This window comes from Oryzias latipes, chromosome 21 (genome assembly GCF_002234675.1).
Source record: "Oryzias latipes chromosome 21, ASM223467v1".
Classification (NCBI taxonomy): domain Eukaryota; kingdom Metazoa; phylum Chordata; class Actinopteri; order Beloniformes; family Adrianichthyidae; genus Oryzias; species Oryzias latipes.
Window position 1 is genome coordinate 18429877 of NC_019879.2, and position 12956 is coordinate 18442832.

General features: G+C 38.8%; 1 protein-coding gene across 1 annotated transcript in view; it reads left to right on the forward strand.

Annotated features, from left to right (window-relative positions):
- Positions 1–12956, forward strand: part of LOC101164603 (microtubule-associated protein 2) — an 84927-nt gene that overhangs the window by 20194 nt on the left and 51777 nt on the right. The window contains exon 2 of the mRNA XM_023951156.1: positions 11247–11363. Coding sequence (XP_023806924.1) covers positions 11247–11363 — 117 coding nt within the window. The remainder of the gene's footprint in view (positions 1–11246; positions 11364–12956) is intronic.

The following is a 12956-nucleotide window of genomic DNA, read 5'->3' on the forward strand; positions in this document are numbered from 1 at the left end:
CATAGAGGTAAATTCCTTTTTTGAACTTTCAAACTCAATTCTTCAAGAATCACTTAAAAAAGCTGCTTTAACACTTGTTTCCATATTCTTATTCTTTTCTGATAAAGCTTTTTCCTTAAATATAGGTCTAGTCAAGCTGACATGAAATGACACAGTAATTGTTGAACTCTCTGTCAGTACTGGAGCAGAGCATATAGTCAAAAACTGTCTCCTCTAAAATTGATGCAGCCAGGTTGTAAAGACCTTAGCTTGCAGATGAAATTGTCATTAAAAATTGAAACTTTATTTATAGTTGCAATCCATATTCGAACTGCCTTAAGGCTAATTTTACAGTTTCACTAAATAATCCAAAAGACGAAAACTTTTTTTTTTTCTCTTTAAACCCTTACAGAATCAGCACATTTTTTATAATCCTCACATAAGTCCATCAAGTGAATCTTCTAAGCAGGTGAAAGCTGCGCACAGTCCTCTGCAGACTGCATTAGCATGTGGGCTGACAGGTGACTGCTGGAAGCGCTGTCTCAGAGGACATAACAAAGCACTCTCAGCACTTGTATCCTTTCTCAGTGTGTGAGCCTACATGATCAGGTGAGTAAATGGGAAGTTGCATCAAAAAAGGGACAAAGGGCAAAAAAGAAGAGGTCAACATTAAAAGAAAAGAGTGAAATTCTCTGCAGCTTTTGAGCATTGAAAACAAAAAGAATTATTGATGATTTTAATTTTCCAAAGATGTCATTATTTTTCAAAGGGATCTATTTTAGAAATAAAGGTTTCTTTTCATGATGAGCAACTCTTCAAAAAGCACCTGATTCCTTGGTTTTAGAATATTTCATTGATTAGTTTTTCCTGTCTTTTGTTTTCTTTTTTGAGTTTTTATAATATAAATGCACAAAAACTTTAAAACTCTGAAACACAGTTACTTCCTGTGATTTCAGTTGGAAGCAAAAAGAGTGAAAGTCATTGTCATCTTTGTTAGAATTGAGTATTTTATACTAAGAAAACAAAGATTGGTTCACAACAGACTTCATGGAGAATTTAATTGAGACTTAAACCACAAATAAGGCATCAACTTGTCATTCTTTTTCCTACATGCTGACACAGAAGATAACGATAAATACACAATTTTAATGTGCTATTTTTCACATTCTTTCAGAAATAACATATTTAAATTTGTAAAAAGTTTAACATTCTTACCCTTGTTAAGGAATGTTTATTTTAAGCTGTTGCTTTAAAATTACAGTACAACACATTAAAAGTCATTCATCATCATTCATCTTCTTGACCGTTTATTCCCTTTCGGGGTCACGGGGTTGCCGGAGCCTATCCCGGCCACTTGGGCGTAGGCAAGGGATACCCTGGACTGGTCGCCAGTCTGTCGCAGGGTAGAACATTAAAAGTATGTTGTCATTATAAAAATGGGGAACTAGCTTGATCAAGAACTGTCTCATCCAAAATCTAAAACACTTTCAACCCTTTTCATATCCAAAACAATGTTTTATTTATTTGTAAACTGAGCTGAAAGTCTTTTATTTTTTTTTAACCATGAGGCATTTTGTACTTTCTGACATTTTCTAGCACAGATGCTGCCAAGCCCAGAGAAGTTAACACCTACAATGAAAAATCTAAATTAAACCTAAATTAATTAATTTTTTTATTTGCAGATTAAACTGTCATTAAAATGTTTTTTATTTATAAATATAGATTTAAAAAATACCTGTATTACATTGAAATACTAGAAGTGTTTGTCACTATTTTTCCTAAATCAGCAAAATATTAAAAGAACAAAAGAAAAATCGAAATCAAATTAATAATCTGATTCTGTGTGACCACCCTTTGCCATCAATTCTTCTATGAACACTTGTAGTCATGGTGGACCTCAGCTGGTTGGTTGTTTCGTCTCGGGGAGAACTAACCACAGGCTTTATGTGGGTGCAGGCTTTCTCACATTCTTTTGTTTGTTCTTGGTATCTTAGTAACACTTGACAGTGTTGAGATCAGTGCTCTGTATGGACCATCCCAGCACTTCTAGTGCATCTTGTTCTTCTTTATACTGAAGATAGTTCCCAGTGACTTTGGCTCCACCTCCATCGTGCTTCATTGTTGCCTGCAGATACTCATTATGGTCATGCTCTCAAGCCTTTCAATGAACAACAGCCAAATATTTCAGGTTTTGACTCAACAGTCCAGAAGACTTGCTGCCAATTTTCTGCACCCCAGTTGGTTTGTTTTGTACCTAAGCTTCCAATGTCCAAACAATCCATTCCTCCAGCTTCTCAAGGGGAATCTCGAGCTGTTCCTAGGCTAGCCGAGAGACAAAGTAGTCAACAAAGTAAACAAAGTGTGTTATTGGTCTTCCACGCAGTCTCCACCTGATAGAACATGCCCAAAACACTTTTCCAGGGAGCTATTCAGGAGGGTTTTGAACCAGGTGGAGCAGCAGCTACACTCCAAGTTCATACTGGGTGACCAAGCTTCTCACCCTATCTCTAAGGGAGCTCCCAACCACCCTACAGAGAAAACTCATTTTAGACGGATGTTTTCGGGACCTTATTCTTTAAGTCATGACCAAAGGTCATGAGCAAAGATTGACCGGTAAATTGAGGCCTTCACTTACACACAGCTCTCTCTTCGCTACTATGGAGGGACACAACAACCACATGACAGTGGATGCCGCACCAATCCACCTGTCGATCCCAAGCTCCAATCTTTCATAACTTGTGAACAAGACCACAAGACACTTAAACTCCTCCATCTGGGACAGGAGCCCTCCACCCACCCAGAGAGGATGCACAACAGCTCTGCCACCAATGTGTGAATGTGTGTGTGCCTGGGTGAAATGAATTTTAGATTGTAAAGCACTTTGGGCCTTATTCCATAAGAACCCAGACATATTTCTTGAAAATACAATTATGTGTATTTTACCACAAACCAAGTGGACCACCAAATTCATTTATGATATTTTTCTGTCACATTGATGTCACCATCATCTATTCTGGGTTAATAAAGGTAGAAAAACGGTTTAATAAATATATGCAGTTTAAATTTAAACTAGTAATTAAGAAACACAGAAACTAGTCTTGCCTGTGACGCATGTTGCTCAGTACAATTTTAATTTTACTCACATTTTAGCCTTCCTTTCAATTACTTATGGCATTTTACATCAAGGCCTTTCATTTGCATTTTTATTGGAAACACTTGGCCGGACATAATTATAGTCGGGCTGTTAATAGAGGGCAGAAAATTGCATCTAATGATGAGCCATTTTCAGTGAGATATGCAAGTGTTTTTAGCTACATACAGAATAACTTGTGTTATATGTTTAGTTTCTATAATATCTAACATTTGTTAATAGAAGAACAACATTTTTCAGAGTCACTCAAATGTGAATTAGGTTGCACATGAACTACTGGTCTGCCTCCACACCTATTAAATGTTGTTAAATCTACAATATCTAACTTTAAATTTTTACGGTCAGCTTCTCTTTTTTTCCTGTTTTCAAATAAATATATTAATGTGCTCTTTGGTGGAGCTTTTGTGTTTCTTCAGCACACCTATATAAACTATGTGTTAACAAAGATAAATATGCAGTGTAAAGAATCATTGTCATCATTGTAAAAATATAAAATAATTCAGATAGAGAAATGTAAAACTGTGAGAAAAAAATGAAAATATAGGGAAAGGCAGACAAAAAATAGTTTGGTTAAATGAAGTAAGTCTGTAAAAAATTGAACTTTAAATTTAAACTAGTTTCTTTTTTTCAAAAATAATTTTTACATTTTTATTGAATCAACTGTACCTATTTCCATCTCTTGAAATGAAATATTCTGATAAAAGTAGGATAAAGATTGATTGTCAAGAGTCAGTACTTAACTGTGCAGTTTCATCAAAATTCAAGAACCTTTTTGTTATTGTTGCTGAAGACAGTTTACTCCTCTTTCATTTACTTTTTCATTTGCTATATTTAGAAAACTAATATAAATTAACCAAAAGCAAAAACTCTGTTTTAGAGAAACAAAGCTTTGCAGAAATGATAACGATTTTAAAGCATAAAACTACCCTGGGAAGACCATCAAAAACAATAACTGTTGGCAGTCGTCTTAGATGTTGTCTTGAAAATTTAAATGGACAGTTTTAAAGTCTTTCTGCTTTATTTAGATTTTGGTCTTGAGCCTCTAATGTTGGTGTTAACCTGCTAATTGTGGCTTAGTTTTCAGGGTGAAAAATTTCTCCCTGATAACAGCGAATAACTAAAAAAAAAAAAAAAGAGTATCTGCACAAACACAAACACAGGCTCCTGAGGTCAACCTGTATGTTCAATAAAAAGAAACGGATGCAGAGATTGATTATAAAACACTTGTGATTATGTATGATCTACAGAATATTGAAAACATGTAAAAAATAAAATTATGCACAGACTATAAAGAAACAGCAGCTCATGAGCTTTTTTCAATTTTTATCCTAAAATCTAAGTTACCATTGTTTTAAAAATGTGTTACTATAGTGATTGTAATGTGGTTGGACCTGATATTAACAACACATGGAGGCCAGTTTATCCAGAACCGTGTCTCTGTTTATTCCACCATGTTCGTTCTTCTCTTCCTGTACACACACACCCTGAACCATACAAAACAGACTCCCCCTAGTGGTCGGAGTCAAGCAAGCACCATACATCACATCTCTTCCCTTTAGATCTTTTACATGAGTAAATTAAATTTTTAGACCTTCTGACTTTGCAGTTCCTTTTATAAAGTAAGTTCTTTGAAACAAAATTAAAAGTTGTGCTGCTTCTAATATTATATCACTGAAAACATAACATATTTACACTTACTTGCAACATTATCCTTCAACTACAGAAAGTGTAATCAACATTAAACATTTGAACATTTTCTATTAACTCCACAGCATCTTAACTGCTGTTTTTCACTGAGAGTATCTTTTTGGTGGTCTAATCAGTCTTCCAAACCTTGACCTCTTGACTGTTACATCCGGGTTCACAGTTGGTGTCACCACTGTTTTCATTGGGGTCACCGGTGATGTCACAGGTGATGGTACCAGCGTTTGGTCAGTCTCTGTGGGTGCACTGGTTACAGGATCAAAATCCTGCATGTCTTCAGCGCTTTGTTGTGGAAAAGTCAGTTCTCTAGTTTTCATCAGGTGTCGGCGGTTTCTCCTATAGATATTTCCATCTTCTGTTTTGATTATGACAGATCTGGGTTTGTCATGTTCTCCCACAACGACTGCTGGTTTCCATTTGTTTTTTACTTGTACTCTCACTTTCTCCCCTTCAATCAGAAGTGGTAGCCTTTTTGCTCCTCTGTCAAAATACTGCTTCTGTTTCAGCTGCCTCTCTTTGATCCGGTGGTGTACTTTATCAAACAGCTGTGGCTTCAGAAGCTGTACTGATGTTGGTAGCCTGGTTTTCAGTCTTCGACCCATGAGGAGTTGGGCAGGGGACAGTTTTACTCCATCCAAAGGTGAGTTTCTATATTCCAATAAAGCGATGTAAGGATCACTTTGGCTCTCTTGAGCTTTTTTCAATAAGCTTTTGATTGTCTGAATTGCCCTCTCACTTTGTCCATTCGACTGGGGGTATCCAGGACTAGATGTGTTGTGGACAAACTCCCATCTCTCTGCAAATGTCCTGAACTCAGCACTCCCAAATTGTGGACCATTGTCAGACACAACCTCATCTGGAATTCCATGTCTTGCAAACATTGATTTAAGGGCTGTTACCACATGTTTGCTGGTGGTCCCAGTGAGCTTGGCAATTTCTGGGTACTTCGAGTAGTAGTCTACACACAGCAGGTATTCACCTTGCTCATAGTGAAACAAGTCTACTCCAACTTTTGCCCAGGCCCTCTCTGGAATGTCGTGGCAGATGAACGGCTCTTTTGTGTTACTCCGCCTGAATGTGTTACAAACAGAACACTTCAACACAACATCTTCAATCTGTTTAGCCATGTGAGGCCAAAACATGATGTCTCTTGCTCGTTCCTTGCACTTGACTATTCCGAGATGAGCTTCATGAACTCTTGACAACATGTCTGCTCTCAGACTATGTGGTACAACAAGTCGTGTGTTCTTGAAAAGTAGACCATCAGAACACGTAAGTTCCTCTCTGAACGTCCAATATTTTCGGATCTCTGCTGGTACATGTCGTATTTCTGCTGGCCATCCTGCTTGGACCATATCTATGACCTGCTGCAGTTCTTCATCCTCTGCGGTTTGTGTTCTGAATATGTTCAGCTTTTCTTCGGTGATCGGCAGTTGAGCTCGAAGTAGATGAATTTGTAGTTCATCCTCCAGAACTTGTTCAGTTTTTTCTTTCAAGTACGCTCGACTCAGGGTGTCTGCGATGTAAAGCTCTTTTCCTGGCTTGTATCTGACCCGTAGATCATAGGGTTGAAGATTCATCAACATCCTCTGGAGTCTCGGCGGAGCCTTCTGCAGCGATTTCTTAAACACTGTCTCTAGAGGCTTGTGGTCTGTTTCCACATGTACTGTCTTGCCATACACATATTGTTTAAACTTTTCACATCCGTACACAATTGCCAAAAGTTCTTTTTCAATCTGCGCGTACCTTTTCTGACAGTCAGTTAGCGCTCTTGAGCCGTATGCCACTGGTTGTCCTTCCTGGATCAACACTGCTCCCAGACCTTCCGAGCTTGCGTCAACAGATAACGTCAACTCCTTTTTTACGTCAAAATACTTGAGAACTGGAGCTTTGCTGACAAGCATCTTTAGCTTTTCAAAGCTTTTCTGTTGCTCAGTTTCCCAATGCCATGCTGCATCACCCTCAAGGAGCTTCCGGAGTGGCGCACTCACATCTGAGAGGTTAGGAACAAACTTTGCCAGATACTGAAGCATCCCTAGAAACCTCAGCAGTCCTGCTTTGTCTTCTGGCTCACGCATGTTCTGTATAGCTCTGACTTTTTCCTGATCAGGTTTCACACCTTCTGCAGACAGAATGTGACCAACATATACAATCTCTGTATTTCTGATCTTACATTTATCTTTATTTAACTTCAGGTTCATCTCCCTGATTCTGTCCATCAGTGCTCTCAGTCTCCTGTCATGCTGTTTCTCATCTTCACCCCACACCAAAATATCATCCACAATGTTCACAACACCCTCCAAACCTTCCAGTCTCTGTGCAATGCACTTTTGGAACACTTCTGGAGCCGACGACACACCAAACGGAAGTCGCAGGAATCGGTATCGTCCATACGGAGTGTTGAAGGTACATAACTTGGAGCTCTCCTCATCTAGCTGCACCTGCCAGAAACCATGGTTAGCATCCAATATTGAGAAAACCTTTGCATTTGGCATTTCGGCAGTTATTTCTTCAACTGTGCGCAGCGGATAGTGTTCTCTTTTTATGGCTTTGTTTAGATCTTGGGGATCAATGCAGATCCTGAGTTTGTTGGGTTTCACTACCGTGACCATGCTGTTGACCCAATCTGTAGGCTCGGTCTGCTTTGTGATTACTCCAAGATCCTCCATCCTGTCCAGTTCTGCCTTTATTCTGTCCTTCAGCGCTATTGGCACTTTCCGTGGTGGGTGAATAACTGGAGTCACATCAGGGTTGAGCTGGATGTGGTGCAGTCCTGGAACACATCCTAGACCAGAAAACACATCTTCATATTCACTCAAAATGTCAGTGTTTTCTTTATCTACACCGTCCACTCTTCTGATTAGTCCTAGCTTTGTGCAGGAGTCTCTTCCAAGAATAGTAGGTCAGTCTTTTTCTATGATCTGAAATTCTAACTCATATTCCTTTTCTCTGAAGTCACACTTGAGCTTTGCCTTGCCCTTTGTCTTGATTACATGGCCAGAGTAAGTAACTAGGTTACTTCCTGATGTAAGTAACTCTGCCTGTTTGTTTGTTATTTTCTCGAAATCTCTCATTGACAGCACGTTACACTCTGCTCCCGTATCAAGCTTCACAGTGAGCACACCATTGTTAAATTTTAGCTCTTGAGTCAATTTCTTAGCATCAGTGTTCAATGTTGAGACTGCATCCAGCTGAAACTCTGCACCTGTTGGCTCACTTGGTTTGATTTCTATACATCCCATAAACATGTCATCCTCTTCCTGTGCTTGTTCTACTTCATGCACCTTTTTCTCTGTTTTCCTGGGTCTGTATTGTTGTTTTTGTGACTTGCATTTGCGACTGAAGTGATTCTTTAATTTGCAATGATTGCATATTTTTCCATACGCAGGACACTTCTTTGGTTCATGGATGTAGCCACACCTGTTACACTCTTCTTTCTCTTTGGCATTGTCACAGTGCATGCCAGCTGCTTTCTTTACTCTGGTCATTTTTATCTTATGCACTGCTACATCTACTTCCTCATGTAGGGCTTTCATGTGAGTGTGCGTTACCTCACTTGCTCGACAGATGTCCACAGCCTTTGTCAGATTTAAATCAGTCTCTCTGAGCAGCCTTGCTCTCACAGTGTCATTTGTTATTCCACAGACTATACGGTCTTTTATCAGCTCATCTGTCAGCTGAGCAAACTCACAGTCCTTTGCTTTGTTTTTCAGGTCCGTCACATAAGCATCAATTGTTTCATTTGCTCCTTGCACTCTGGTAAAGAAAACGTGTCTCAGATATGTGATGTTTTTTCGGGGCTCACAGTAAATTCTGAACATTTCCTTCAGCCCATCAAATCCATCCACATCTTCATCAAAGACCATCGTATTAAATACCTTTATAGCTTCATCTCCAGCGACGTGAAGAAATGTTGCACACTTCACTTTATCGCTCTTTTCGGCGATTCCGGTCGCGATGAGATATAGTTCAAACTTTTGAATCCAAATCCGCCAGTTTTCTGCCACATTTCCATCAAAACTCAGACTGCTCGGTGGCTTTAACTGTTCCATCTTTGACTTCTGACACCATGTAATGTGGTTGGACCTGATATTAACAACACATGGAGGCCAGTTTATCCAGAACCGTGTCTCTGTTTATTCCACCATGTTCGTTCTTCTCTTCCTGTACACACACACCCTGAACCATACAAAACAGACTCCCCCTAGTGGTCGGAGTCAAGCAAGCACCATACATCACAGTGATCAATGTGACTCTTGGAGAGATGAGACGGAAAAACCTCCCACAAATGATTGGCTTCATTTACTGATGGAGTAACAAACCTTTCATTAATGCATGTTTCACAACCTTAAGGCCTGTTCACACCAGGACGAATTTCGCCGGCGATTTTCGCCGACGTTTAACGCCTCGTGACTAAACAAAGGGCACCAACGAGAGTGTGCACACCGACGCGAAAAAACACCACGCGTTAAAGCGTCAAAAAAAAAAAACGCCTCAGGTTCGTTTTTTTTTTTCGACGCGTTGCGTCGAAATCTACTCGACCAATGAGAATGGCGCTTTTGCTCACGTGTCTGGAGCTTCTGAAGTTACAGTAAAACACAACTTGGGGGCGCTCAAACACAAAACTGCCTTGCTGAGCACACATACCAGCGAAGAAGATAGACGCCAAGTAGCGTCTACACACAGCCGCGAAGCAATAATGACGGACATTCTAAAATATCCCCGAACCAAGCACCAGTTGGAGCTACTGATGCTTGAAATATTCATGTTTTCTTTGTTTGATTCTGACAAGCGCGTAAATACTTGCTCTCTTCTTCTGAGTGAAAAGTGACTTTAAGAAGCGTAAAGTTGCGCAGCGCCACCTTGTGTACAGGAGTATTTCTGTTTTACATTAAGCGCCATCTAATGTCAGGGAATGAAATTGCATGTTCACTCCACTCATCGTCAGCGAAAATCGCCTGGGTGTGAACACAAAAAACGCTGGCGAATAACGCCTGGCGAATATTCGTCCCGGTGTGTACGGGCCTTAAGTGTTAATTGTTAGAAATGTGTTATATATATTTTATTCTTAAAAACATTAGGTGACCAGTACTCAACTTTTTTTTAACTATTATTTCTTCAGATGAAGACAATATTGTGTTTTTCTCTTAATAGAATAAGTACCTGTATCTATAAAATGTGAAATCTGTTTGTTTTTTATTAATCAGAAAAATTAACCCATATTTTGGAAGTGTGACAATTTTTTTTCTTCCAAGCAAAAGTTCTATTCCTACACTTTTTTAGTTTCTAATATTTATGAAAACAAAGTAGAGTTTTTAGAGACCTGCATTTGTGCACATATTTAAACCTTTTTAATTCTTGTAGTTTTGATGTTTATAGTTCACAGGTAATGAAAACCCAAAAGACTCACAAATTGTGAAAGAATTTAATGTTAGAAACTCATGGTGTCGCATTCTTATGAGCTAGGTAGCTTAAAAACACCTGCAAAGGTCTCTGAGCCTTTAAAAGGTCTGTCAGTCTGGGTCAGTAGGCTACGCAAACTGCACCAACGGAACTCTGAAGGGAATTTCTGATGAACTTGTGCTGCTCTGCAGAAACTATGTCCTAGAATGATTAAATGATTAATCATTTTAATGACTAAAAACTCCATAATAATTAAAAGACCAAAAGATAATTGGAGTGGGACTTTAGTTATTTTGGGGAGTGGCCTGAGGCAGAAGTCATCCAGAACCATCACAAATAGATGATTATTGAACATGATTAATGTGCCTACTGCTAAGCTTCTCCTAAATCACAGGACACAGGTGAGAGCCTGGTATTGGTCCACTATGTGTTTTCTGAAATCCACAGTCAATGCAGCCATCTGGCAGGAAATTCAATTGAGCTTTTTGCTGCCCTTCACTCACAAACTGTATGGAGATGCTGGTTTAATTTTCCTGTGGGACTTCTGTACACACCGCCATAGTACCAAAGACTGGTTTGAAGGCAGTGGTGCTACTGGTCGTAATTTGGCCAGCAAATCCTCCTGACTTGAATCAAAAAAAGAAAATCTATGGACTGTTGACAAGAGACAGGACATTTTACATTTTCGTTATCAAAATTTCCTTATACTCAAAACCAGAACAATCAAAGGCTTTAAAAATGTCAATATGTGTGATGATTTTGTACTACGCATAAATTTGTATTCTTGAACATGCTGACAAAAAACAAAATTTTCATGATATTCTAATTTTTAGATTTATACCGCTATTGAAAATGTTTATTACATTGATGCATTAAGGAGTTTTTAAAAAAAATGTTCATAATTGAATTACCTTCTCTTTCACAGAGAGACACATATTTTGGCATGAAAAGACGTGGTCATCTATAAAAGCCAAGAAGCATAAATCTTTTTTTCTTCTTTTGCTTCCAGGAACATCTTGGACGTGGCTTTCTTGGCTTTTGGATTTCTTCTGAGGAGCTTGACAAGAACCTTGTGATATTTGAGTACAAAAAAGCATCCAACCAAAGTCTTTGGCCGTCTGAGGAGGTAAACATGTCCCTGACGTGCCTACACGTCTATAAATGCAGCTCTGATCCTTGCTTTGTACAAACAAGAGACAAATAGGGGTTCAATCACTTCCTGCTTTCTCATCGTGTTGTGGAAAATGTGCCTACTGTCTGTCAGATTTGCTTGAATAAATAAACGGAGCCAGAGCCAGCTTCATATCACGCCGATCCTGTTCGGCTTCACATTTATGGGTCCGTTAATGAGAGGTGATGAATATCAGTCAAAGACGGACATTAACACAGAGAAAAACATAGACAGAAAGCATGGCTGCTGCCTCTGCAGATGAAATGGCCATGTGGGTGGATGTATATGTGAGTGCACAATGCTAGCAGCAATGTGTGGGATGCAGTGAGTGGGAAGAGAAGAGCTGCTTTCGTGAGACAATCAGCACCAAGAACTACTAAAAGGGAGAAATGCTTTCATAGCTTTTTTGCTTTCTGTCCCTCCAGAAAGTGGGTTGTGGGCATTGAGGTTGTTTGTGATTGGTGGAGAAGAGTGTCTGCAGGTCATTAGATGGTTTTTCTCGCTATTATTTTCCTAGAAAATGATAATGGAACTATTGTGAGGCTGCATTAAAAGAAAGAAGAGTAGACTGGATAGAATAATAAAACAGAATACATTATAATCAATAGATAAACAACAAGTTAACTTAATGCTTTACAGGTGGACCTAGCTCTCAGCTGAAATGCTGCAACTGCAGTTTAAGTTGTCTTTTCCATGTAAGGTTACATTTAGCTTTAGACACAATCATAGAAACGTTGACCTGCATTTTCATGTAAATATTCAAAAAAAATCAACGAAAACAAAAATTTTGAACATTATTAAATCTTTTAACACAGATCTCAATAAAAATCTTTATAAGCAAGTTAAATTAATTTCACATCAGAACTGCCTGGTGCCTCTATTCAAACAAATGACGAATGCTAAAAAAAAAAAAAAAGAAAAGAAAAAGAATGCTAATACTTATCACACATTTGTTTGGTTCAGTTTGCGTTCACACATGGTGCTTCTAGAAACAAACCAGACTTAGGTGGACCAAACAGCCTAGAAAAGTCACAGAGATGTCAATGCTGCTCACTTAACCCTTTAACAACAGAGGTTTATCTCCAGTGTTGGCATTCTTTTGGTAAGGATTCAACCATTTACACAATTAAGCAACTCCAATGGATTCTGAAAATGGAGAAAAGCAGCTTTATGTTGATATGCAACACTCACGCAATCCATGTAATTTAGCTGATCTGTCGTAGAGAAAAATAGCATTGCACCAATACACCTCACTTTCTGTACTGTGTGGCGTATTGGTGCTAAGTCGTTATGAAAAGCTGCTTTCATTTCGCTTTTCCTATCGACAAGACTGTTCATCACCATAAACAGTCTAGGACAGGGGTCGGGAACCTTTTTGGCCAGGAGAGCCATAAACGCCACATATTTTGAAATGTAATTTCGAAAGAGCCATACAATAATGTAGTGTCCCTTTCCCACATTGAGGCACGGAGACTTAACCTCTTTCAGGGTTCTTTATTCTGGTTACTGTAGATCGCAACAAACGGCATACAATTAATTCAGCAACTC